This window comes from Microcaecilia unicolor, chromosome 7, assembly GCF_901765095.1.
Source record: "Microcaecilia unicolor chromosome 7, aMicUni1.1, whole genome shotgun sequence".
NCBI lineage: Eukaryota > Metazoa > Chordata > Amphibia > Gymnophiona > Siphonopidae > Microcaecilia > Microcaecilia unicolor.
Genome location: NC_044037.1, coordinates 265,466,016 through 265,493,541, shown reverse-complemented (window position 1 = coordinate 265,493,541; position 27,526 = coordinate 265,466,016). Strand labels below are relative to the sequence as shown.

General features: G+C 43.4%; 1 protein-coding gene across 1 annotated transcript in view; it reads left to right on the top strand.

Annotated features, from left to right (window-relative positions):
- The window catches only part of THSD7B (thrombospondin type 1 domain containing 7B), a 595,317-nt gene that overhangs the window by 416,717 nt on the left and 151,074 nt on the right, over positions 1 to 27,526 (top strand). Inside the window, exons 15-16 of the mRNA XM_030210867.1 lie at positions 6,741 to 6,874; positions 14,032 to 14,185. Of these exons, the coding sequence (XP_030066727.1) occupies positions 6,741 to 6,874; positions 14,032 to 14,185 (288 nt within the window). The remainder of the gene's footprint in view (positions 1 to 6,740; positions 6,875 to 14,031; positions 14,186 to 27,526) is intronic.

Sequence of the window (27,526 nt, the reverse complement as noted above, 5' to 3'; positions counted from 1 at the left end):
CGCCCCTGAGTTCTTTTCCATTTCATAACTTTCCCAATATTCATTTTAACCGCTTCTGGTGCCTGTAGCACCCTTCATCCAGGCCACAAGCGGTGACAGACTATATCTTGTCACCGCTCCCCACCAAACAAGCTGCAGCCAAATTCTTCACTAAACAATCCTCCAACAAATCTTGGATTGTACTTAAAAAGATATCAATCCCAATATCGGACAGATGAACTCCATCCGACCTATAAAGACCTGCACAATCCGAAGAAATCAACTCATGCCCTAAAACCAAACCCCCTATTCTCCCCATAAATTTAGACACTTCCCCATTCACCCTACGCCTCAAGCGCTCAATACCTTTTGGATTAATTGCCCCTTTCCACACTCTTCTTGGAATAATGTGTGACCACACAATTATAGCCTCTGGAAAATAACCCATCACCTCCAATAATTCTATTTTCATTAAATGGATTAAATCCACTCCTTTAACATGACATAGATCATTACCCCCCAAATGAATACATATCAAAACTGGTGACGAAAATCTCCGAGCTTGCAGTAAGGCCGGTAGAAGTTGCTTCCATGTCATTCCTCGAATGGCCAACCAGCGGATTCGAATACCATATTCCACCAGTCCCAGGTTGGCTCCCCACTTGGATTCTCGAGCATGCTTGTGTGCCCAAAAGACAAATGAATGGCCACAAATCCACACACATATGTCCGGAGGCAATAAATCTGCAAAAGAAACTAAAACAATTTAATGTGACATATTCAATTCCTTTCCCGAATATATCCTTTATATCTGTTCGAACGCCATCTCCCCACACGCTGAATTAACTCTACTGAACCCCCTTCCTGGGCTGCATTTGAAGCCGCACCAATTCGAAAAGAATGTGTGCCATAATCCTTGGGCTCCAAACCCATCAACCTTAAGCCTTTTTTCAGCACCGCTGCAAATTGGTACCTAGTCAAAGGCATTCCATTCTTATGCACCAACCACACTTCCCCACCAGCCGGCCTTACCTCATTATAAACCACTGCACATTGAACTGGACAAAATTCCAAACTCTTAACCGCACGCAGAGTAATCCACGTGCCTTTTCCCTCCTGATCAGTTTTTGATTTGCGCAAATATAAACGCAAAACCCCCTTTTCCACCATCACCTCCCCTCTCTTCAAACCCTCATCCTCCAGCGCTCGCTTCGAGGAAACTACCAATTCCCCAATCCTGCAAGCTGCAAAGAATGCCACCACAAAAGCCACCTGAAATAGCAGTGTCTCATAGGCCGTAAAACAAATCTTTGGTAACACCTGACACAACTGCACAACTTGTGCATAAAATAGAGGCCTTCTCACCTTTTCTATCCGTGATTTTCCTTGATCTCTAGAAAAACCACACAATAACTTACGAATCAAATAAGTGCCAGCTGGATCTGCCCAACCCAGCAATTTTGACACAAATGCTATTGCAGCCATCATCTGGGACACCATCCCAAACGACCATTTTTTCTCCACTGCAAAAGCAATAAGTCGGACCACTCTCTCCTCACCAATCGGAAAGACCAAGTCCCAATCTTTATCTTCAAGGAAAGCTAAGAATCGCCGCCATCCAACTCCATAAGCCTTCCAAGTATTCTGGGCTAATGCTCTCATCAACAGCGCCTCACAATCTCCTGAAAATTGACCCACAAATCTTCGTATATCCTTGTAGGCTCCCAATCTGCTGATGGGGCCAAAGCTCTGAAACGATGAAACTGCAAACGAGACAAGGCATCAGCAATCTCATTACAAACTCCAGGCACATGTCTAGCTGTTAGCCATACATTTAACTGCAAACATTTTAGCACAATTAATCGCAACAGCTCTACTAACATTGGACACCGCGAATACTGTTTATTGATTGCCCAAACAACTGACATATTATCAGAATAAAATGCAATCCTCCTATTACACAACCTCCTTTCCCATAGGAACAAAGCCACCCAAATTGGAAATAATTCCAACAAAGCTATGTTCCTACACAAACCCATCTCTTTCCACCATTGAGGCCACTCCTCTGCACACCATGCACCTCCAAAATAAATACCAAAACCAATCTCTCCTGACGCATCGGTGAATAATTGCAAATCCACATTGGACACCAATACCTCTTGCCACACACAAATGCCATTAAACAGTGACAAAAATGTCCTCCAGACCTGCAAATCTGCTCGTACTGCCTCTGTTAAACGCACTCGAAAGTGCCTCCTCCGCAAACCTACCGTTAGCAATGCTAACCGTCTTGAAAAGACTCTTCCCATAGGGATCACCCGCGTTGCAAAATTAAAATGACCCAGCAACGACTGAATTTCTTTCAACGTCACCTTTTTCTTGGTGCACACTCTATCAATCTCCTGACGCAAAGCCTCAATCTTCACTCTAGGCAGTCTAGACTCCATCTTCACAGAATCTAACTCTATCCCCAAAAACACCAATGCAGTAACAGGTCCTTCACTTTTTTCCAAAGCCAAAGGAACACCTAACTCCATTGCCACAGTTCGAAACGCCGACATCAAACCAGCACACTGGAACGAATTCTCTGGACCTCCAAATAGAAAATCGTCCAAATAATGCACTATAGAATCCCAACCACTAACTTGTTCAACTACCCAATGTAAAAATGTCGCAAATGCTTCAAAATAAGTACAAGAAATTGAACACCCCATCGGCATACATTTATCAAAATAAAATTTTCCTTCAAATTGGAATCCTAACAACCTAAATGCTGAAGGATGCACCGGTAATAAACGGAATGCTGCCTCAATATCAGCTTTTCCCATTAATGCACCTTTCCCCAATTTCCTCAACAGATCCACAGCCTGCTCAAAACTTGCATATCCCACAGAACACAACTCTGGATCAATAAAACTATTCACACCACCACCTTCCGGGTACGACAAATTATGAATCAACCGATATGTACCCGGTTCTTTTTTCGGTATCACACCCAATGGAGATACAACTAAGTTTTCAATTGGTGGGTCAACAAACGGACCAGCTATCCGCCCAAGCCTCAATTCCTTCTTCAACTTCTTCCTAACCACCTCCGCATGCTGAATCACAGATACAGCATTCTTACACTTATGATCCAACACTGGTCCTTCAAATGGGATCGGAAAACCCTCTGCAAAACCGATCCACAACAAATACGCATCCCCACCACACGGATACCGACCCAACCAATTTTGTAAAGCAGATATGTTAATAGGAGAAGGGGCCTTGCCAGCCCAAACCGGGGCCACTTGAAGTTCCTCCACGCCCCGACCTTCCCCGACTGCCCAACCCTCCTCTTGGGCATTTAAATACCGGATGGAATCCTTGACAGACACTGCAACAGTGCCTGAATCTGCAAGCCGGCCTATTACATCGACCTGCATTAAATTGGAAACACACATTCCCGGGGGAACTTCCTTTTCCCACCAATCCACTTGTCCCCAAAGTTCCTCCTCCTCCCATCCAGACACCTCCTGTTCGACCCATGCCAACCCCCCCGGTATTTCCGATTGAGCCACTACCATACCCGGGCAATCCGGCAGAGGCTCCCACACGAAAGGGAGGGTTAACAGCAGGTGTAAAATTAGCAATCCACAAATCAACATCTCGGACACCCCAATTCTCAGATTTATCCTTTGCCAAACTCCGCCTAAACTGCTCATCATAATTCACCCAGGCCCAACCGCCATACATTTTATAAGCTCTCAAAATTAAATCACAATAACTCCATAAGCCCGGGTAAAGAGCAGGTTTTTGAGCTCCCAAAACACTGGCAAATACATGAAAGCTTAACATCCAATTCATAATTGTCTTTGGTACTCTCCCTCTTTTCTTCTTTCCATCCTCTTTACCCCCATCCTTCCCCACACTACCCTCCCTATCTCGTGCTAACAGAGCAAATAAATCTATATATTTCCCTTTTAAAATTTTCTGCTTCCACTTTAACGTTATATAACAGTCTAAAGGTGCAATATTACATACTGTATGCCCCAGCCGGGAACCCATAACTGTACCTACCATAGGATTATCCCCCATCCCCATGACCACATTCCCCCCAACCACTTCTCCTTCATCCGAAGAAGATGACGAAGACCCTGATGAATCCCAAGAATCTGAAGACTCCCAAACCTGCATCGGGTCTCCTTTCTCAACCCTCTTCCGCCTTTTTTCACTATCCAACCTCCTTACAACATGACACAAATTACGCAAAAATTTTTTATTCCTCAACCTCTTCCTCAAGCCTTTTCCTGTCATCTCTTTACCACGACTACTCCGCTCTCTCGCACCCTCCCGCACTTCTCTCCCCTCCCTCACCCTGTTACATTCCATTACACCCATTCCCATCAACTCACCCGTTGCTCTCCCACAGGAAGGCCCCTCTAATGGATCTTCCACAGCAACATTCTGCACCGGAACATCAACTCGCCTCTGCATGCCACGTGCCATGTCACCAGTTGTAGCACCAACTTCCATCCTCTGACCCCTTTCCTGCTCCATGTGCCAACCCACCTGACACCCCATTTCAACACCATGTCCACTGCTCACACCCTCTGCCCCATACACAGAGCTCCCCATATCTACCACCCCCCTCCCTGTTGTCCCCCCTTCAGACGTACTCATACCATGCTTTTTCTTGGCACTCACTTTTCCCCCACCTTTCCCACTCTTCTTTGGCCCCATCTACACTGTTTTTTTTTTTTTTTTTTAATAAATATACCGCAAAAGCCACGTGGTAGCTTGGTGGTAACTCCATTTTGGCGCGCATTGGGCACACGTAGACGCTTACGTGGCTTAGTAAAAAGGCCCCAAAGTATTTTTCTGTTTCTGAAGGGCTCACAATTAAAAAAAAAAAAAGTTAAGAGTTCAATATCAGATTTGGAAATGTGAGTAGTCAAATTAAATGCAAATTCCAAGGTACTAGGCTCCCAGACTGAAATACTTTTATGGGTGTTAAGTTGCATGACAAGCTTTATACTTAACAAAATTACATTTACTGTTTTCAGACTCTGACATGTACAATTTACTGCACCTTGTTACTTCCAAACTGCATTTTGCCATTATTATTGTATTCTAGTTCATTGTTTTCTCCCACATATTCAGTTTTATTGTTCTTGCTTTAAAGGCAAACTGTGTTGTGTAGGAGCCCCACAATTAGACTTAGTTGTGAAGTTTTTATATCTTTCTCAACAAATTTGCTGGTGCTGTTCCAATATTTTTTTCAGATTATTTTGCTGTATTGTATATTACTCAAGCAAAGTGGAAATAATGCTTACTCTGCTCTGAGTTCTTGAGCCTGCATAAGCATTTGTGATTACACCTCTTTTATAAAGAAAAATTGAAACCCATGAACAGTTTAGCTATAGTTCTCAATTTTATAGCAAAAAACCCCCTCAAAAATGATAGTCGTAATTACATGCTAAACTGTTCTGCAGCAATAGCAACAATAGACAATTGTACACATTTTATAGTGCAGTAGATTGCATGACGCAGTTTTTAAATGCAACACAGTGTTTTATACCAAACAATGAAAAGCATTTTATTTTAAATGGAGCTGCAATTAGATAGACAAACTGAATTCATTGTCAATCAGACTGTAGTTAAGTACAATTTGATGTAAGTAAAGGTGTGGAAGGGGTGCAGTTGCATTTTCATAAAAAAAAACATTCTACACTAGCATGAAAGGGGAATTTATAAAGTCATCATTAAAATATCATTACTTATATGACGTTAAATTTTATAACTACTTTGTAATAGTGGGTGTATTTTATATTCTTTATACATTTAACAAAATAATTGAAACTGGTAGTGTTCATGTGGCTTCACAGTAGAAGTTAGAGACTAAAGGGAAGTTAAGTGACTGCTTACGTGAATGATGGAAAGGCGCAGGGTTGCATTTCTGTGCTGTCAGTGATGATATGGACTCATTAGAAGCAAAGTCCAGTAGGCTATACTTTTATATCTCCAGTTAAGTATCACTTTATTGAAAATACAGTGTGTTGTAGAAGCATGAGCAGAAGGGGGGGGGGGCTTTTACTAAAGCTTAGCTCGAGTTATCTACAGCAGAGCCCATTTTATTCCTATGGGCCCTGCTGCAGATAACTCGAGCTAAATTTTAGTGAAAGACCCCCAGAGTCATTTGACAGTAGAACTTCTTTGTTCTATTACTTATGGTTTTAGTCTCTTTAAAATCAGTTCACTGTTGTACCTTTTGACAAATCAGTGTGAGAAGCAGTGGCGTACCAAGTGGGGGCGGTCCACCCCGGGTGCACACCACTGGGGGGGGTGCTGCGGCGCGCGCCTGTTGCCCTGTTTCAGTCCGATTTCACAATTTGCATGTGTTCACTGCTCCCTCTGAGTCTGCCCCGGAACAGGTTACTTCCTGTTCCGGGGCAGACTCAGAGGGAGCAGAGAACACATGCGAATTGCGAAATCGGACTGAAACAGGGCAACAGGCGCGCGCCGTGGCCCCCCCCCCCCCCAGCGGCGTGCACCCGGGGGGAGGTGTCATTTCGCCGGGGGGGGGGGGGGGGGTCGCGCTGCACCCGGGGGGGGGAGGTGCATCGGCGATTCACCCCGGGTGTCAGCTAGTGTCGGAACGCCACTGGTGAGAAGTACTACTATTATATTATAATTAGTATTGTTATTGTCGCATTGCTCTTTGTAACTGTGAATCTTTTCAAAATTGACCTATTGAAATGACAAATTCTGGTTCTTTGCAGGTGTATGAAGCAGTCCCATGTTACAGTGAATGCAATCAGTATTCTTGGGTAGCAGATCCTTGGTCTCCTTGCAGAATTGACAGTGTGGAAAAGTCTCCCCACTGTGGGAAAGGAATACAAACTAGAAAAATCAGGTCAGTGAAAGCAAACAAGATATCCTGTAATAATCTTTTTTTAAGGTTTCATTGCAAAGGTGAAATAATTGGTCATTTAGGACTAGATTCAGTAAATGACACCCAAAAGTGGTATAGTACTAAAAGTATGGAAAATTAAATCTAAAATAAAGAAGCTTCCCACGCAATCTCTAATTTTTAGAAGTGGCATAAAAAGGTAGAATCAAACTGGCTCAAACCACAGAGCTGAATACACAACTATATAGTGTAACCCAGAACTTGCCATACAGTTCGGGCACCAGCTAGTTCTTCGTAGGTCAGCACCCAAGACCAAAGCCACAAAAACAAAAGTTTCATAGCTTCTTCACTCACTGAGCTGGACACAGGCCAGGATTGGATAAAATCTGGTAGGCCATAGGGTGTTAAGCCTGCCAGCCTCTCTATAAACTTTACTTTTCTTTGTTAGTCCAGGAATAAATAAACTTCACTCTCACTCAAAGAATTCCAGTCCAGGTTTTATAATGCAAACATGAACTTTACTTAATCTCTGCAACAGGCAGTTCTTCCAGTCTTCATATACATTCTGGATGCAAACAATTCTTTTGATATCCAACAATTCAATTTATATTCAACTAGATAACTTATTCAAAATGAAGTTAAATGTCAGTTCAAGACTCTGGTGTAAATTCAATAGTCCATTTGTAAATCCAGTGGCGTAGCAAGGGCGGGGCAGTGGGGGCGGTCCGCCCCGGGTGTCAATGGGTGGGGGGGGGTGCTCCACTCCGTCCATCCACACCCCCCCTTGGCACGGAACCACCTCCACACACACCCCCGACGCAGTCCCCACCTGCCAACCAGGTTCCAGCTCCGTCCACCCCCAGCGTGGCGCCGCCTCCGCCCCTGACGCAGTCCCCACCTGCCAACCAGGTTCCAGCTCCGTCCACCCCAGCGTGGTGCCTCGCATCTGCAGCGCTGCGGGGCAGTGGGGGAGGTCCGCCCCGGGTGTCAACGGGTGGGGGGGTGCTCCACTCCGTCCATCCACACCCCCCCTTGGCATGGAGCCGCCTTCCCCCCCCCGACGCAGTCCCCACCTGCCAACCAGATTCCAGCTCCGTCCACCCCAGCGTGGCGCCTCGCATCTGCAGCGCTGCTGTAAAAAGAAGAAAATTGCCTCGTCGGCCCTTCCCTCACTGTGTCCCACCCTCGAGGAAATAGGAAGTTATGTCAGAGGGCGGGACACAGTGAGGGAAGGGCCGACGACGAGGCGATTTTCTTCTTTTTACAGCAGCGCTGCAGATACGAGGCGCCACGCTGGGGGTGGATGGAGCTGGAGCTTGAAGGCAAGTGGGGACTGTGTGGGGCGGGGGGTGCCATGCCGTGTTGCCCTGCACCCGGGGGGGGGGGGAGCAGTGGCGATCTGCCCTGGGTGTCAGGCAACCACGGAACGCTACTGTGTAAATCCTATGGTATGTTTCATATTTACAAGGCCTCCAGTCCATTACCCATCCTTTTTAGGTGAACAGTCTAAGGCTGTGCCTACAGCACTGGTGCAGCAAACAATCTCCACTATGGACCAGACTTTCCTGTCCGTCCACACTCCCCCAAAGGTGTGGCTTCCGACCTGGAACACTCCTTTACTTCATGGTTAATGCTGTTACTGGCAGAAACATCCACTTAGTTCAGCTTTAGTTTATTGAACCCATCCAGGACACTCCTTCTCCACATGGGTCCTGATGGGGGTAGAGGCAACCAAAGACCTTGTGCTCTCCCCAAAAACAATATTTATAAACTACAAACTCCACCCATTTCCCTCAGCACTCCCCATTAGGGCTTGGCTTCTCATATCTCTATTACTAACTAATTACCTCCCCCCAATGACTCCAGGGAGGGGTTCCCACCAGTCTAGTAAACCCCATTATAATAGGGGTTTACACTCTCCCCCCCAGTAAAGAAAAGATGATTTTCCTGGTTCTATCACAGGGAATCATCTTCCCTTGTCCTCCTCTTTCCCTCTTATCATTTATGTCAGGACAAACAGATAACTGCAAGAGTGACAACCTGCTTAAACTCTTATTCTATATACTTATCATTTATTTTCCTTATGATTCACTTTCCATTTTCACCTAAGTCAGAATACCCAGATCATAGCATGGGTGGCAACCTGTTTAAGGGCCCCTTATACAAAGCGGGGTAATCTCAGCATGGGCTTACCATTCGCTGAAAAGGAAATACTGTGGGCTACCACAGCATCCTGGCGGTAGTTCCCACCCCTAGCGCACCGACCATTCTTCAGAATGCTGCCTGCCTGAACCTGACCTTGCTTCTGCCAGCAGCCTGCCTGGACATCCGATACCTGTTAGCTGGGACCTGACCTTGCTCCTGCCAGCCGCATGCCTTGACCTGTAGTTCTGAATCTGACCCTGCTTCTGCTAGTTGTCTGCCTGAACCTGTAGCCTGGACCTGACCTTGCTTCTGCCAGCCACCTGCCTGGACCTCCAATACCTGTTAGCTGGGACCTGACCTTGATCCTGCCAGCTGCCTGCCTGGACCTGTATGTCTGAATCTGACCCTACTTCTGCTAGTCGCCTTCCTGAACCTGTAGCCTGGATTTGACCTCATTTCTGCCAGCCACCTGCTTGGACCTGTGAGTCTGAATCTGAGCCTGCTTCTCTTGTTGCCAGCCGATACCTGTTAGCCTGGACCTGACTTTACCTCCTGCCAGATGCCTATTGAATCTTAAACTTGGAACTTGTCTCCATCTAGGGTTACAGCTTCTTATCTCACAACCGGAACCAGCCGCTGCCCTCTGGCCAAGGTTACTGCTCTGTCTCATTCCTCTGCTTGCCAAGGTTCTGTTCTTGATTCTTGGTCCTGTCTTCTAGCCCTGTTCCTGCTTCTTGTTTCTGCCAAGCTAATCCAGTTTCAGATTCCTGTTCTTCCCAGACCCTCCTAAGTCCTATCGGCCGCCAGAACCCAGGAGCTCAACCGCTGGGGATGGTGGTCATTGCAGGTGAAGCACTGGGCTTACTGACTGCTAATCCTGGAACAGAATACATGGCCATCTGGCCTGATACCTCTGGTCTGGGAACAGCACAAGGGCTCACAGCTGGAGGCTGTCACTGTGACCATCGTGACCAACCGTGACAGACCGTGACAATATGACAGATGTCAATTGTGGCTCACTGCTGTGGGGTCGTTTAGAAGCAAGGGGATCTTGGTTTCTCTAGAGGAAGAATTGTTCTAGCAGTTGGTAACAGAACCCACATGGGGCAGAGCTATTCTAGACCTAGTTCTTACAAACAGAGAGAGTATTTCTAATGTTATGGTGGGAGATCATTTGGCATCTAGTGATCACTGAATGGTTACGACACAGAAGGAGAGGGCCAAGATGTCAAAAGAACTAACTTTGCCAAGATGGGGGAATATTTCAAGGAAGAGTTACTTAAATGGGAAAAGCTGAAGGAAGTAGAACATCAATGGGCAAAACTGAAAATAGCTATTTTAAAGGCAACAAACTTTTATGCTAGAAAAGTACATAAAAGTGAGAGGAAAAGAAGGCCACTTTGGTTCTCAAATGTAGTAGCTGAAAAGATAAGGCAAAAATGGTTAGCCTTCATAACTTACAAGACAACTCAGAGGAAGACAGACAAAAATACCTGAAAAAACTATGAGTAGCTTGGAAAGCTGTCAGGAAAACAAAGATGCAAATGGAAGAAAAGATAGTCTATATGGTAAAATTGGGGGACAAGACTTTTTTAGATATGTAAGTGATAGGAGGAAGTACAAAAATGGCATTATGAAGCACAAGGGTGAAGGGAAGGAATATGTAGGTACTGATAAGCATAAAGCTGAACTGATTAACAATTATTTCTATTCTGTGTTCATGGATGAAAGGTTGGGGTAGGACTGCAAAAAAACAATTGCTAATGGGGTTGGATCAGGACCGATTTTCAGAAACTGTGTTTGTGAGGAGCTACCTAAACTAAAAATAGACAAATTGATGGGGCCTGATGGGATACATCCAATTCTCAGAAGACTGTGCTCATGAGGAGCTAAGTGAAGTAAAAATAGACAAAGTGATGGGACCTGATGTGATACATCCAAGGGTACTCAAGTAACTCAGAGACGTTCTTGCAGCTCTATTGTCTGACGTCTTCTATGCTATTTTAGAGTCTGGAGTGGTCCCAGAGAACTAGAGAAGGGTGGATGTGGTCCCTCTGCAGAACAGCAGAAGTAACGAGGAGGTTGGGAATTACAGACCTCAGTGGTGAGTAAACTAATGGAAATGCTTCTAAGCAGAGGATTGTGAGGTTTCTAGAATTGAATGGAATGCAGGACCCAACGCAGCATGGTTTCAGTAGAGACAGGTTTTGTCAGACAAATCTGATTGATTTCTTTGAATGGGTGACCAAACAGTTGGACTTGGGAGGGGTGCTAGATGTGGTGTACTTGGATTTTAGCAAAAGCCTTTGACATGGTTCCACACAGGTGACTGATAAATAAACTGAGTGCCCTCAATATGGGACCTAAAGTGACTGACTAGGTTAAAAACTAGTTAAATGGAAGGAAACAGAGGGTAATGGTAAATGGAGTTTGGTCTGAGGAAAAGGATATTATCAGTGGTGCACTGCATGGATCGTTCCTTGGGCTGGCTCTTTGTGAGTGATATTGCGGAAGGACTGTCTGGTAAGGTTTGACTCTTTGCGGATGATACCAGAATCTGTAATAGGGTGGACACCCCGGAGTGTGTGGATAGCATGAGGAGAGATACAGCAAAGCTTGAGGAATGGTACAGTAACTGGCAACTAAGATTTAATGTTAAAAATGTAGGGTCATGCACTTGGGTTACAAAAATCGAGGGGATCATTACTGTATAGGGGGTGAAATACTTCTCTGTACGAAAGAAGAGTGGGATTTTGGGGTGATCGTATCTGATGATCTTAGAAAGGTTGATGGTCAAAGCCAGAAAGATGCTCAGAAGCATAGGGAGAGGAATGGCCAGCAGGAAAAAGGAGGTGATAGTGCCCTTGTATACCTCTCTGGTGAGGCCCCATTTAGAATACTGTGTACAGTTCTGGAGACCACGCCTACAAAAAGCTATAAATAGGATGGAGTCAGTCCAGAAGGTGGCAACAAAATTAGTCAGTGGCCTCTGTCATAAAGTGTATAGGGACAGACTTATAGACCTCAATATTTATACTCTGAAAGAAAGGCAGGAGAGAGGGGCTATGATAGAGACATTTAAATATCTCTGTGGCATTAATGTACAGGAGGTGAGCCTTTTTCAAATGAAGGTAATCTCTGGTATGAGAATTATAGGATGAAGTTAAGGGATTATAGGCTCAGGAGTAATCTAAGAAAATACTTTTTCACAGAAAGGGTGGTGGACATGCGGAATAGCCTCCCAGTGGAGGTCATGGAGACAAGGACAATGTCTGAATTTAAGAAAGCATGGGACAGGCACATGGGATCTCTTAGGGAAAGGAAACAATGGTTACTGAGGATGGGCAGACTGGATGGGCCATTTGGCCCTTATCTGCTGTCATGTTTCTGTGTTTCTATATCCACCTTCTTTCGTTTCACAAAATGCTTTGATCATCATGAGGTGCACTAGAAAGTCTCCACACCGAATTGCAAGAGATCACCAGGCTATTTCCCTAATCCAAGAAAAAGGACCAAAGTCTACAAAGGAGAAATGTGGTTCTGCTCAAATAGTGCCCACGGGCCACATGAATATGATAGCCAATATGGGCTTTGTTGAAAATGCCCATTGTGTTTCGGTTATCTCTTGTTCCTAGAACACCTGGTCCCTTTCCTAGAGCCCAGATGCTCCTCTTGAGCTTCAGGGCCTAAAAAATAAGGTTGGAAAAGTATTTCTTACACTGGTTTAATTAATCCAAATCTATTGTATTTTTTTCTATTTGATTATGATAAACCAATTTTGAAGACTACTGGAAGCCAGAAATATGGTCCATACGTATTTTAGTTAAATAAAATATAGGGTTTTATACTCATAAGTACATAAGTATTGCCATACTGGGAAAGACCAAAGGTCCATCAAGCCCAGCATCCTGTTTCCAACAGTGGCCAATCCAGATCACATATACCTGGCAAGATCCCAAAAAAGTACAAAACATTTTATACTGCTTATCCCAGAAATAGTGGATTTTCCCCCAAGTCCATTTAATAACGGTCTATGGACTTTTCCTTTAGGAAGCCGTCCAAACCTTTTTTAAACTCCGCTAAGCTAACTTCCTTTACCACATTCTCTGGCAATGAATTCCAGAGTTTAATTACACGTTGAGTGAAGAAAAGTTTTCTCCGATTCATAGGGAAGTTGGCTCATCCCCTTTATCATTTTTGTCGCCCTTCTCTGTACCTTTTCTAATTCCACTATATCTTTTTTGAGATACAGCGACCAGAATCGAACACAATATTCGAGTTGCGGTCGCACCATGGAGCGATACAAAGGCATTATAACATCCTCATTCCATTCCTTTCCTAATAATACCTAACATTCTATTTGCTTTCTTAGCCGCAACAGCACACTGAGCAGAAGGTTTCAACGTATCATCAACGACGACACCTAGATCCCTTTCTTGGTCCGTGACTCCTAACGTGGAACCTTAAATGACATAGCTATAATTTGGGTTCCTCTTTCCCACATGCATCACTTTGCACTTGCTCACATTAAATGTCATCTGCCATTTAGACACCCAGTCTCCCAGTCTCGTAAGGTCCTCTTTTCATCAACACATCCATCACTAGAACTTGAAAGGATTATTTTATGATGATCACCTAGGATAAGAGGGTAAGAAGATGCCTACTAAAGAAAATGTTAGGCACCTACTTATCTTTATAAGGGCAGGAGTAAGTGTTTTTAGCAATATTTGTCTTATACATGCTTAATGCATTTCAGTAACAGGGCTCCTTAGTGACGTAGTCATAAATGTTTTGATAGTGTCCAGGGAAACAGTAAGAATATACAATATTAAATTTCCAAGCATACAGTGAACACTCTATCAAAGATGTGAGCTCTTGGGATTTTTTGTAAAGGTCCCTTTCTCTATCTGAGAAATAAACAAAAAGCATCGTTGAAATAACTTCTGAAGGCAAGTATGGTGGTAGGATTCTTTCTTTATACCATCATAATTCTTGTTCTTTTACATCTTCTATAGATGTGTGAATGGAACAGAAGATGGTGATGGTGAGACAGTAATAACCACACTGTGCAGTCAGTATGAAATTCCTTCTGATACTCAGAATTGTACGCTTTTCTGTCTTGACGATTGTGTGATGTCTGAGTGGGGACAATGGAGTAAATTTCCACAGGTAAGATGTTCTTAAGAGTCACTTTTTAACTGAACTTTGTGCATTACTTTTTCTCCGATCCTTCTCCATTTTTTTCTTTTTCCCTCTACTATTTACAAAATGTATGCATAATTATGAAAACAAAATGACTTACTGAAACAATGAAAGCTTGACAGATGAGACTGACACTAAACAGAAGATGAGTCTGCCACTGAAATGTAGCTGGAAAGCAATGACTACAGTCTAAGCAAAAAAGTTAACAGAGTTCATGATCTGCAAGCCTTGATGTTAGAGACAGAAAATCCTGGAAAAGGCTGGAAAGGTATATATGAGAATGGAGTGGATATAGCACTATTTAAGGAAGAAAGTGTTTATGAATGACTTCAAAATTTGAAGGTGGACAAAGCCATAGGACCATACGGCATCCATCCCAGGATATTGAGGGAGCTCAGAAAGGTTCTGGCGGGTCCTTTTAAAAATGTGTTTAATAAATCCTTGGGGACAGGAGAGATTTCATGGGATTAGAGAAGACCGAATGTGGTCACTCTTCATAAAAGTGGTGACAAAGAAGAAGCTGGAAACTACAGGCTGGTAAGCCTCACCTCAGTTATTTGAAAAGTAATGGAAGCGATGCAGAAGGAAAAGATAATGAATTTCCTGGAATCCAATTGGTTACAAGATCAGAGACAACATGGTTTTACCAAAGGTAAATTGTGCCAAACGAATCTGGTTGAATTCTTTGACTGGGTGACCAGAGAATTGAATCAAGGGTGTGTACTAGATGTAATCTATTTAGATTTCAGAAAAACCTTTGACGTGGTTCCTCATAGGAGGTTCTAGAATAAACTTGGCAGGCTGAAGTTAGGACCCAAAGTGGTGAACTAGATCAGGAACTGATAGATGGACGCCAGAAGGTGGTAGGTAATGGAATTCACTTGGAGGAAGGAAAAGTGAATAGTGGTGCACTTCCAGGATTGGTGCTAGGGGCAATTCTGTTCAATATATATGTGAGCGACATTGCAAAAGGGTTAGAAGGTAAGGTTTGCTTTTTGCGGATGATACCAAGATTTTTAACAGACTAGACACCCTGGAAGGAGTGGAAAACATGAAAAAGGATCTGCAAAAATTAGTAGAATGGTCTAACGTTTTGCAATTAAAAATCCATGAGAGAAGTGCAAAGTTATGTACTTAGGGCACAGGAATCCAAGGGAGGCTGATATGCACAGACAGGGAGAGAGACCTTGGGATGATAGTATCTGATGATCTGAAGGTGACAAAACAGTATGATAAGGCCATAGCCAGAAGAATGCTAGTCTATGTAGATGTGTAACCAGCAGAAAAAAAGGAAGTGTTGATGTTCCTGTGCAAGTCATTGGTGAGGCCCTACTTGGAGTATTGTGTTCAGTTTTGGAGACCATATCTTGCTAAGGATGTATAAAGACTTGAAGCGGTCCAGAAGAAGGTGACAAAAATGGTATGAGGCCTGAGCCAAATGATGTATGAGAAGTGTCTAGAAGACCTGAATATGTGTATCCTAGAAGAGAGAACAGACAAGGGAGATATGATACAGACATTTAAATACTTGAAAAGCATTAGTATAGAAACATCTTTTCCAGAGAACGGAAAACAATAAAGCTAGAGGAAATTTATTGAAGTTGCGGGGTGGTAGACTTAGGAGTAAAGTCATGAAATTCTTTTTCACCGAAAGGGTGGTTGATGCCTGCAGTTCTCTCCCAAGGGAAGTGGTGGAGAAAAAAATGGTGATGGAAATAATAAAAAGGTATGGGATTAACACAGAGGATCTCTAATTAGAAAATGAATGATATAAAAAACAAAACTTAAATGGTTGTATGTGTGTTTGCATGTCAAGTGGCACTTAGATGATGACTCTGGCTATGAAAAACTAAGACCAATGCTGGGCAAGCTTATATGGTCTGGGTCCCATATATGGCAATCTGGTTTAGAATGGGCTGAATGGGTGTGTCAACAGAAACTCTAGTAATTTGGAACGTGAGGGACAGTGCTGGGTAGACTTTCACAATCTGTGTCCTGAAAATGACAAGACGGATTTGGATAAACTGGAGTTGGCTTTAGCAACTTCAGTAGTTGGAACCTAAGGACAAGGCTGGGTGGACTTCTACAGTCTATGTCTCAGAAATGCCAAAAAGACAGTGATCATTTTATATCTCATGTATTATTGGTTTAATCATGACTTAATAAAGAGTATGACCGAAGGGAAGACTGGATGAGAGATGTTCAAGTCTTTTTTGCACCGTCATTCCCTATGTTACATGCTTAGAATCTTATTTTATTTATTTATTTTTGTATTTATATCCCACTTTCACCCAAAGTAGGTAACAATCAAAATATTCTTAAAATATTAAGAACAAAGCAGTAGATCATGACACAATTCTTATCTTATTAAGGGCTGATTCAGTACAGCTTTTATTCCCATTCTGTGTTCATAGAAAAAATATCTTGCTGAATATTTTATTTATGTATTTATTCATGCTTGTATCCCACAATTATTCATAAACAAGTTTCGGTTCAATGTGGCTTACATATAACAGTTGTTAGAAATTACATTGATTCAATTATATTTACAAGGTTGTATGATGCTGTGTTTTATAGTGGTTGGCAAGATAACCATTAGTGCACATGGAATAGTCAGTGGGTTTCTTGAGAAGATATGTCTTAGTTCATTTCTTAAATGAAAAGATGAGTTACAATTAGAGGTTGGGTTGTGTATTGTTGTTCCAGAATGATTAGTGCATATTTTATTCCTAGAATGTCCTGAAGAGGTAGATCTTTAGGTCTTTTCTGAACTGGAGGTAGTTCATGATTCTTCCTATGACTATGGGAATTGAGTTCCACCATTTTGAGCCCAGGTAGCTAAACCCCACCGTGTAGGTGGACTTATATAGTGCATTTTTGTAGTTGGGCAGGTGAAATGGTAGGTAGCCTCTGGTTCCTAGGTTTGCATTTCTTGGTGATAGTTTGACCATGTCTAGCATGTAGTCCAGTGACATGCCAAACAGTATTTTGAAGATGATTGTGCTGGTTTTGAAAAATAGTCTGGTCTTGATTGGGAGTCAGTGTAGCATTATGAGTAGTGGGGTTGCTCTATCATATTTTGTTTTTTGAATATAAATCTCGCTACTGTGTTTTGGATGTTTTTCAATGGACATAATATGTTTTCTTTGCAGCTTACATATGCTGCATTATAATAGTCTAGTTGGGGCAATATCAGCGTGTTTATACTATAAGACGGAATGACTGTCTGGGGAAATAGTCTCTGATTCTCCTCAGTTTCCATAGTGTTTTGAAGCTTTTTGATGTGATTACAGAAACTTAGTCTTCAAGGGTCAGATGTTTGTCGAGAATGACTCCTAGTATTTTCATTTGTGTTTTGATTGTGTAAGATAGTTGTTCTATTATGAGATTTCAGTAAGCAGTGGGATTGTGCTGGCTGGATAAAAGCAGGACTTTGGTTTTGTCTCGGTTCAGTTTAAGTTTGACATGTATGGCCCAGTTTTCCATGAGGTCGAGTCCTTTTTTGGCCTTATCCAGCATCTCTTTGATGCTGATGTTGAAAGGTATGTAGATGGTGACATTTTCTGTGTATAAGAATGAGTTTAAACCCACTTTTCCCACTTTCTTGTCAAGTGGAGCCATCAGGACACTGAATAATATTAGTGATATCAGGGAACTATGAGAGACCCCACATTCAAGGATCTAGGAGGCTGAAAATTCATTGGACATCTTGACAAGGTAAAATCTACTTCTTAGAAAACTGTTGAACCTGCTCCAGTTATTCCTATGTTGTCGAGCAGGATCATTAGTACTGTGTGATCTACTAGGTCGAAGGCGCTTGACATGTCGAATGGTTGTAATATTGACTGGTCTTGGCTTATTATTCTTCTGAGTTTTGTGATCAAGGTAGTTATGACTGTTTTTGTCAGCAGTGGTATTGATGCCACTGGTCTGTAAATAGTGATTTCACTGATCTTTCTGGTGGCGTCTTTAAGGATTGGAATGAGTATGATATTGCCCTTGTCAGAAGGAAAATGGCCTATCGAGAACATGTATTCTATGTGTTCAGTTAAGCATTTGATGAACCAATCGAGTGGGTTTTCCATCATGTAGTTTAGGCAGCTGTCTAGTAGGCAATTGGCGTGTGCATATTTTGTCAGTAGCACTTTAAATGAGCTGGTCGTTAGTATCTTGAAGGAGGACCAGATTCTGTCTGCCTTGATGTGGTCCTCGTTGATTTCACATTCATGTAGGAAACCTATGAGTGCTGTTTGTGTTGCAGCTAGGTTTGATCTTATTTTTATTATTTTTCTTCAAAATATTGTGCAATCTCATCTGTTGCTGGTGGTTTTTCGTTTGACGTTAGCAGAGCTTGTGTGTTCAGTACATTTTTCATTAGTTCATATATTTTTTATGTTTATCTCTTCTAGGTGCATGTATGTGCTATAGAGGGGCATAATCGAATGAAAACATCTATATCCATGGGCGTTTATCTCCGAGAATGGGTCCGTGAAGGGGCAGACCGAACCGTATTTTCGCAAAAAATAGACTTCCATGTTTTATTCGACAATTTGTGAGTTGGGCGTTTTTGCTTTGCAGCAATAATGGAAAATGAAAGCGCCCGGCTCAAAAACGAATAAATCCAAGGCATTTGTTCATGGGAGGGGCCAGGATTCATAGTGCACTGGTCCCCCTCACATGCCAGGACACCAACCGGGCACCCTAGGGGGCACTTTTACAAAAACAAAAAAAAAGGTAAAAGAGCTCCCAGGTGCATAGCACCCTTCCCTTGTGTGTTGAGCCCCCCAAATCCCCCTCAAAACCCACTGCCCACAAGTCTACACCATTACTAAAGCCCTAAGGGGTGAAGGGGGGCACCTACATGTGGGTACAGTGAGTTTGAGGGAGTTGGACGACTAATAAGCATTAAGCAGCACAATTGTAACAGGTAGGGGGGGATGGGCCTGCACCCCCTAACAACTGCTCCAGGGACCTGCATACTGCTGCCAGGGAGGTGGGTATGACATTTGAGGGTGAAAATAAAAAGTTGTGAAACATCATTTTTTTGTGGTGGGAGGGGGTTAGTGACCACTGGGGGAGTCAGGGGAGGTCATCCCCGATTCCCTCTGGGGGTAATCTGGTCATTTAGGGCACTTTTTGAGGCCCATCTCTGTTCGGGTGATAACCATGCCCCAGTCCCGCCTTCACCACGCCTCCGACACTCCCCCGTCAACTTTGTACACTTCCGCGGTGGAGTGCAGTTGAAAACGTCCAAGTTCGGCTTTCAATTATAGCGCGTTATTCGTTTTTGTGAGATAAACGTCCATCTCCCGATTTAGGTCGGAACTTGGGCATTTTTCTCGTTCGATTATAAGCAGGATTCTGCTTTGACTCTTTTTATAGTGTGTTTGTACTTGCTTCGGGCTTTCCTCCATGTGGTTTTGTTCATGTCTGATTTGTTTCTTTCCAGTTTCCTGCACAGTTTTTTTTCATATCTAATAGTTCCTCATTGAACCAGGGGCACTGTTGTCATTTCCTCTTAGTTTTCATTTATCGTTAATGCTTTCTGACTTCTAAAGTTAGCCCAATGATTTCTTGCATTAAGAATCAAGCATTTAATAAACTTATAGGAAGAACATTGCTGTGGATAAGTGATTAGGATTCCAGAGAGCCACCTAACTGAGTAGTTAACATTTTATAAAACTCTGGGGTGAAGTCTTCAGGTCTAGGTTCTGTAAAAGTTTTTACCCCCCCCCCCCCCCCCTTACAAATTAACTGCGTATGCTGTTAAATACAGATATGTATTCTGCATCCACAGAAGTCTTCCTCACACATCAATTGGCACAGATCAGAACTAGGACTTTGGCAGATCCTTATCTAAAATACCAACAGAATTGAGGAGGACATCCTGACCTGGGAGCCTCAATTACAATCTTTATGTTCTATGTAAAAGGGTGCCTCAGTCATGTATCTGTGTTTTGGCTTGTTCTAGGAAAACATTTATTTTTGCTGCCTCATGGCCACATTGCTGGAGAGATTCCTGGCATAAAGTTTCTGCTGCTTTGGGGTTTTCCTGCACATGATGGTGTTGTTTTATCTCTCTCCCAGTGTGTAGGGACTTTGTGACACTATTTTGTTATGTATTAATTCTATCATCCCCATTCCTGCAGCTGCTTAGTGTTTCAGCATCGCATTGCCTTCTTTGGTTTGGATAATCCCTTCAATGTTTTCCATTGGCCCACCAGGTTAATTTAGTAAGTCTGCTTCCCTGGGTTGAGTTTGCCCACAACAATCAAGTAAATGATTATTCAGTTAATTTTATGTTCTTTGCTTTGTACAGACAGCATCCTGTTTTCCTTCCACCTTATGCACTGGTTACTGAAAATCCCACAGGTAATGTTTTGATTCCACATGTCCAGAATATATGGAAGCAAATTAACTGCTATTTGGGAAAGCTAAGGCTCAATAAAAGAGATTTATAGATAGAGACCACAGGCCATAACCTCATTTTAATGTGGGCAGTAAAGCTTGGTTTTCCACATGGAATATGCACTAAAGCTTCAATGTGTTAAATGTGGTCCTAGATTCATTTGGATTTATGCCATTGTTGAAAAGATTAAGTCAGTAATGGTGTGTCTGGAACTTCCAGACTCCCTATGTTACCTTCCTTATGTCTTTATTACTACCATCATGACAGATACATTTAGCAGACAAGTGACTTCTTAAAATCTGGCTCTAGTGGATGATCAGTCTGAGTCTGAGGTGGAGAAGGTTCTGAAGTTCAAGGTATTTGATAGGAAGATGGACAATTCAATACCTAGTACTCTGGAAGAATTTTCGTTTAGAGGAAAAGTCTTGGGGTTGATTCAGCTGACCTTCATGCATTTGCCCTCCTAAAATAATTAGGCAAAACAACCGGCTTGATGTCTGGGAGATTTGCCACTAGTCTTCAGGTGTGCTCAGATTTTAAGAGACCCCCAATAAGGTGAACCTCTATCCTTCTATCAGTAGGTAGCATGTTCTGTCCAGTTTGTTTGAACATTCCTATCAATTCTGTTGTTGCTTCGTCCTCTTGGGGAGCCATCTTGTTTTTGTATGGATATATGTATGTAACTAGTCTTTCCATGGCTTTCTTGCCAGAGGCTGGTCATCACCATTCTATCATTGACTTAGACTATGTGATACATCACTACAACATTTCAACATTTTTTATATTCATTCTTTTCTGTGGTCTTCCTCAGTCCTGGACCAATTCTTCTGTTATGAACTGATCTTGTTTCTGAGTTCGGACCTCTTTGTTAGTGTCAACAGGGTCTACTCTTCCTGTCTTGTCACTGGGTATCTTTCAGTGCTCAGTACTACTGCAGGCTCTGACTTTGTGCGACTAGTGCCTGTCTACTACCAGTTCCAGAAGGCTCAGCCTGATAGGGAGGTGGCTACCATAGATGGAAAGCCCTGCTCCTACCATCTCAAGTCCAGCAGTGCTTTTTCCAGTGGTTTGTCTTATCCTGGGATCTAAGCGTACTCATTATCTTTGGGTCTTACTTTACATTACTTTTATCATGTTTGTGAACATGCTTCACCAAAAAGTTTGAAACAAGATACAAAACTAAAATCCTAACGTCCAATATTCAGCGCTATTTAACCGGTCAGGAATGACTCCTGACCAGTTAAATAGCATGTAGCCAACTAAGCGCTAATATTCAGTACGGGATAGCTGAATATTAGCAGTTAGAACCCCTTTTACTAAGGCGTGCGCACGCTAAATATAGGCGTGTGCTAAACATTAGAGACACCAGTGCATTCCTATGGGTGTCTCTAATGTTTAGCGCATGCCCAATTTTAGCGCACACTAAAAGCGTGAGCATGCCTTAGTAAAAGACCCCCTTAGTGCATAGTGGCTAACCAGCTATATCGAGCAATATAACTGGCTAGCCACAAATATTCAGCAGTGCACCGGCTAATTTTAGTGGCCAAACCAGACCTCCTAAATAGCAGTCCTATCTTTGGCCACTATAAACTTCGCCAGCCAGCGCTGAATATTAACTTGTCTGGTTAAGTTTAAGCTGGCCAAAAAACCTAAATAGTCAGTGCTAGTCACTGAAAACAGCCTGGCATTGAATATCCAAGCTCAGTGCCAATTGCGGCACTTAGCCGGCCTGCTTCTCTCGGGCCGAATGTTATCTGGCTAATCAGTAATACTGACAAGATCCGTCACATACCTGCTTGCATGTAGAATTGCACAATAGAATAGCCTGGGAGAGTCTCAAAGTTCTTCAAAGAGAATTTTGTGGACAAGTAAAATTATCTGCTGACCAAAGAAATCCATAACACCCATACTTCTTTATGCAATGCAAAGTATATATAGATAAACCGGTAGAAACAACTGTGTAGGTATGATTGCACCAGAACAGATGTAAATATGCATAAGTGTCAGCCTTCATATAAAAGGCAATTTTAGAAGGGAAAGTATAGGGCCCTTTTACTAAGCCGCGTAAGCATCTACGCGCACCTAACGCATGCCAAAATGGAGTTACTGCTCGGCTACCACGTGGCTCTTGCGGTTATTTAATTTTTGGAGTGCTTCTGATACGCGCATCCAAAAAATAATTTTTATTTTCGACGCACATATTGGGTGAGCACCAAGTGGCATTTGATACACATAAGTCATTACCGCCTGGTTACCACGTGAGATTTTACCACTAGGTCAATGGCTGGTGGTAAGGTCTCAGACCCAAAATGGATGTGCGGCAATTTTCATTTTGCCGCACGTCCATTTTCGTCAAAAATTTTAAAAAGGTATTTTTTGCAAATGCACTGAAAATTGATTCTGTGTGCGCCCAAAACACACATCTACACTACCATAGGCCATTTTTCAGTGTGCCTTAGTAAAAGGACCCCTATATGAGGTACATATTCTTTCTCTTTCTAAGATTATTGCTTTTACATGTATAACAGCTGCATGTGCAGCTATTCTGAAAGAACCCTCTGAATGCATCATATCTACCTATCTACTTTTCTGGTTTTCTTGTCATATATTTTGTCTTTAGCCAAAAGTAAAGATAAATAACTGGGCTGAACATTTGAAGCATCTGAAAATTTCACACCAATAGCAGTTGAATTTGTCTTTTAAAACTGCTCATCTATAATTGTGTGTACAAGAAGATCAGCATGAAAAATTAAACAACAAGTTCTGTACTATTGATCGGGAGCAGATGATTAGGATTTCATGGACAATTGAAGGATATTCTACTGGATAAATAAAAAGAATGTGTCTCGTGCTGTCTGATGTTGTTAGAGTTCAAAATATTCTGCAGTACTTAGTAGAACAAGTGAATGTATCTATTTTATTTATGTTTGGTTAGTTTTATTATCTACTAGTAAAAAAAGCCCATTTCTGTCAGAAATGAAACGGGCGCTAGCAAGGTTTTCCTCGGAGTGTATGTTTGAGAAAGAGTGTGTGTGAGAGATGGAGTGTGTGTGTCAGAGAGAGAATGAGAGCGAGAGACAGAGTGTTTGTGTTTGTGTGTGTTTGCGTGAGAGAGAGTGAGAGACAGAGTGTCTGTGTGTGTGAGACTGTGTGTGAGAGAGAGAGAGACAGAGAGATAGAGACTGTGTGTGTGTGACAGAGAGATAGAGTGTGATAGAGAGTGTGTCAGAGAGAGTGTATTTGAGAGACAGAGAGTGAGTGAGTGACTGGTCTCAGGACCCCCCACCCCCTCCTTCTCCCCTGCCCCCCTGCAGCCACCCATGTGCAGCAACCCTCCTCTCCCCCTGCCCCCCATGCAGCCACCCATGGCCAGCAACCCTCCTCTCCCCCTGCCCCCCCTACAGCCACCCATGTCCAGCGACCCTCCTCTCCCCCTGCAGCCACGCATGTGCAGCATCCCTCCTCTCTCCCCTGCCCCCCCTGCCCCCCCTGCAGCCACCCATGTCCAGCGACCCTCCTCCTCCCTGCCCCCCCTGCAGCCACCCATGTCCATTGTCCCTCCTCTCCCCCTGCAGCCACGCATGTGCAGCGTCCCTCCTCTCTCCCCTGCCCCCCCTGCAGACACCCATGTCCAGCAGCCCTCCTCTCCCCTGCCCCCCTGCAGCCACCCAAGTCCAGCGAACCTCCTCTCCACCTGCCCCCCTGTAGCCACCCATGTCCAGCGACCCACCTGTCTCCCCTGACCCCCCTGCACCCACCCATGTCCAGCGACCCTCCTCTCCCCCTGCAGCCACGCATGTGCAGCGTCCCTCCTGTCTCCCCTGCCCCCCTGCAGCCACCCATGTCCAGCGACCCTCCCCCGCCCCCCTCGGCGCATCACCCAAGCCCCCCCCCCCGGGGCACATTAACCCCCTCGCCACCCGCAGCTGCCAATGGTAATCCGGCCACTGCTGCTTCTCCTGTTGAGCAGCAGCGGCCGCTACAAAAAGAAAAAAAAAGATAAATGTTTTAAATCTGAAGCGCGGCACAGCAGACAGTCATCAGACATTGGCTGTCGGCTCTGCAGCCACTCCTCCTCTCCCCTCTCACGTTGCTGCGCTCCTCTGGAGTTTTGCTCCAGGGGCAGTGACGTGGAGGCGAGAGGAGGAGTGGCTGCAGAGCCGACAGCCAATGCCTGATGGCTGTCTGCCGTGCCGCGCTTCAGGTTTAAAACATTTATGGGTTATTTTCTTTTGTAGCAGCTGCTGCTGCTCAACAGGAGAAGCAGCAGCGGCTGGACAGCGTTACCATTGGCAGCTGCGGGTGGCGAGGGGGTTTGATGTGCCCGGGGGAGGGGGGGGTGTTGATGTGCTTGGGGGGGAGGGCTTGGGTGATGCACCGGGGGGGTGCTTGGGTGAAGCGGTGAGGGGGGGTTTGTCTGCGGTGCCGCGCTTGTCCTGTTTCAGGGAGCGGCACACTGACAGCTGATTCCCAGGTAGGGGGAGGAGTAGGGAAACATGTGTTTCCCTACTTCTCCCCCTGTCTGGGAATCAGCTGTCAGTCACGTCAGCCTGGCTACGGAGCCTAGCTCAGCAACTGCAGGAGCCATGGACACAGGCAGCTACTTTAGAACATTGGTGGTGAGAATTATTATATAGGATAATCTATAAAGCACGCCCCCTCCAATATTCAGCACTATTTAACCACTCAGAAGTAGCCGTTGACTGGTTAAATAGTGCTTTGTGGCTAACCGTGAATACTTAGCAGGAGATAACTGGTTAACTCCCACTGAATATTTACGGTTATCATGTACCACTAAACTGGCGCACGTTGCACAACGTATCCAGTTAGGTGTGGATATTCAGCACCTAACTGGATACATTTAGCACTTAAGTTGGCCCAGCATTGAATATCTTAGTTTAATGTTAGCAGCAGACAGCAAAAGTGCTGTCCCCCACTGACTGAATATTGGGCTCTAAGTTTCTCTGGGCAAGAAACAACAGATTTACAAAACATGGAATAATATATTTATCATAAAAATGGCAATAAACATACATAAATAAAAAATAATTGAAAAATTAGGAAACAATAGCAATTGCACTAAACAAAATAAAAATAGAAATGAAAATTTTAAAGAAATACAATTCAGAATAATAAAAATTGACATAAAATACAGCGTAATGTAAACAAGAGGGAAAAATAAAAATTGGCATAAAATAAAGCGCAATGTAAACAAGAGGGGAAAGCATGCAGAACATGAAGGATTCACCTAGTGGTTAGTGCAGTGGATTTTGATCCTGAGGAAGTGGGTTTGATTCCCACTGTAGCTCCTTGTGACTCTGGGCAAGTCACTTAATCCTCCATTATCCCAGGTACAAATAAGTACCTGCATATACTATGTAAACTGCTCTGAATGTAGTTGTAAAAACCACAGAAAGGCAGTATATCAAGTCCCATTCCCTTTCTCTTTCCAATTTTTCTTCATGTAAATGCATGTGTGTATGTGTGTGTGTTTGGGGGGAAGGAGTGGGTGTGCATGTGTTTGTGTACGCATATTTATGTGTGTGCTTTCTGTGTGTCTGTGTTCTTTCTGTGTGTCTGTGATCTGGAGAATCGAAGTTAGTTTGAAAGGTATAAAAAGTGTAATTCCCTAATCACTATGTTACAATGAATCAGTGCACATGTACTGCAGCTATTGGAGGGTATTCATTTCTCTTTCACTCCTTACTAGATGCAGAAACATACGAACATAAGAATAGCCATACTTGCTCAGACCAGTGGTTCATCTAGCCCAGTATCCTGTTTTCAACAATGGCCAATCCAGGTCACAAGTACCTGGCATAAACCCAAATAATAGCAACATTCCATGCTACCAATCCCAGGGCAAGCTATGGCTTCCCCATGTCTATCTCAGTAGCAGACTAAGGACCTTTCCTCCAGGAACTTGGCCAAACCTTTTTTTAAACCCCGATCACTAACTGCTGTTACCACATCTTCCTGCAACGAGTTCCAGAGCTTAACTATTTGTTGAGTAAAAAATGTATTTCCTTCTATGGAGACTAGGGCTTTTCAGCTTGGAGAAGAGACGGCTGAGGGGAGACACGATAGAGGTATATAAAATATTGAGTGGAGTGGAACAGGTGGATGTGAAGCGTCTGTTCACGCTTTCCAAAAATATTAGGACTAGGGGGCATGTGATGAAACTAAAGTGTAGTAAATTTAAAACAAATTGGAGAAATTTTTCTTCACCCAACACATAATTAAACACTGGAATTCGTTGCCAGAGAACGTGGTGAAGGCGGTTAGCTTGGCAGAGTTTAAAAAGGGGCTAGATGGTTTCCTAAAGGACAAGTCCATAAACCGCTACTAAATGGACTTGGGAAAAATCCACAATTCCAGGAATAACATGTATAGAATGTTTGTATGTTTGGGAAGCTTGCCAGGTGGCCTTGACCTGGATTGGCCGCTGTCGTGGACAGGATGCTGGGCTCGATGGGCCTTTGGTCTTTTACTAGTGTGGCATTACTTTTATACTTATGTACTTATTTCCATGTAACTTCATTAAGTGTCCCCTAGTCTTTGTACTTTTTGAAAACGTAAAAAATCGATTCACTTCTACTCGTTCTACCCCACTCAAGATTTTGTAGATCTCAATCATATCCCTTCTCTGCCATCTCTTTTCCAAGCTGAAGAGTACTAACTTCTTTAGCCTTTCCTCATATAAGAAAAGTTCCATCCCCTTTATCATTTTGCCCACCCCTCTTTGAACCTTTTCTAATTCTGCTATATCTTTTTTGAGATACGGTGACCAGAATTGAACATAATACTCAAGGTGAGGTCACACCATGCTGTGATATAGAGGTATTATAGTATTCTTGGTCTTATTTGCCTTCCCTTTCCTAATAAATAGGTTTCAGCAT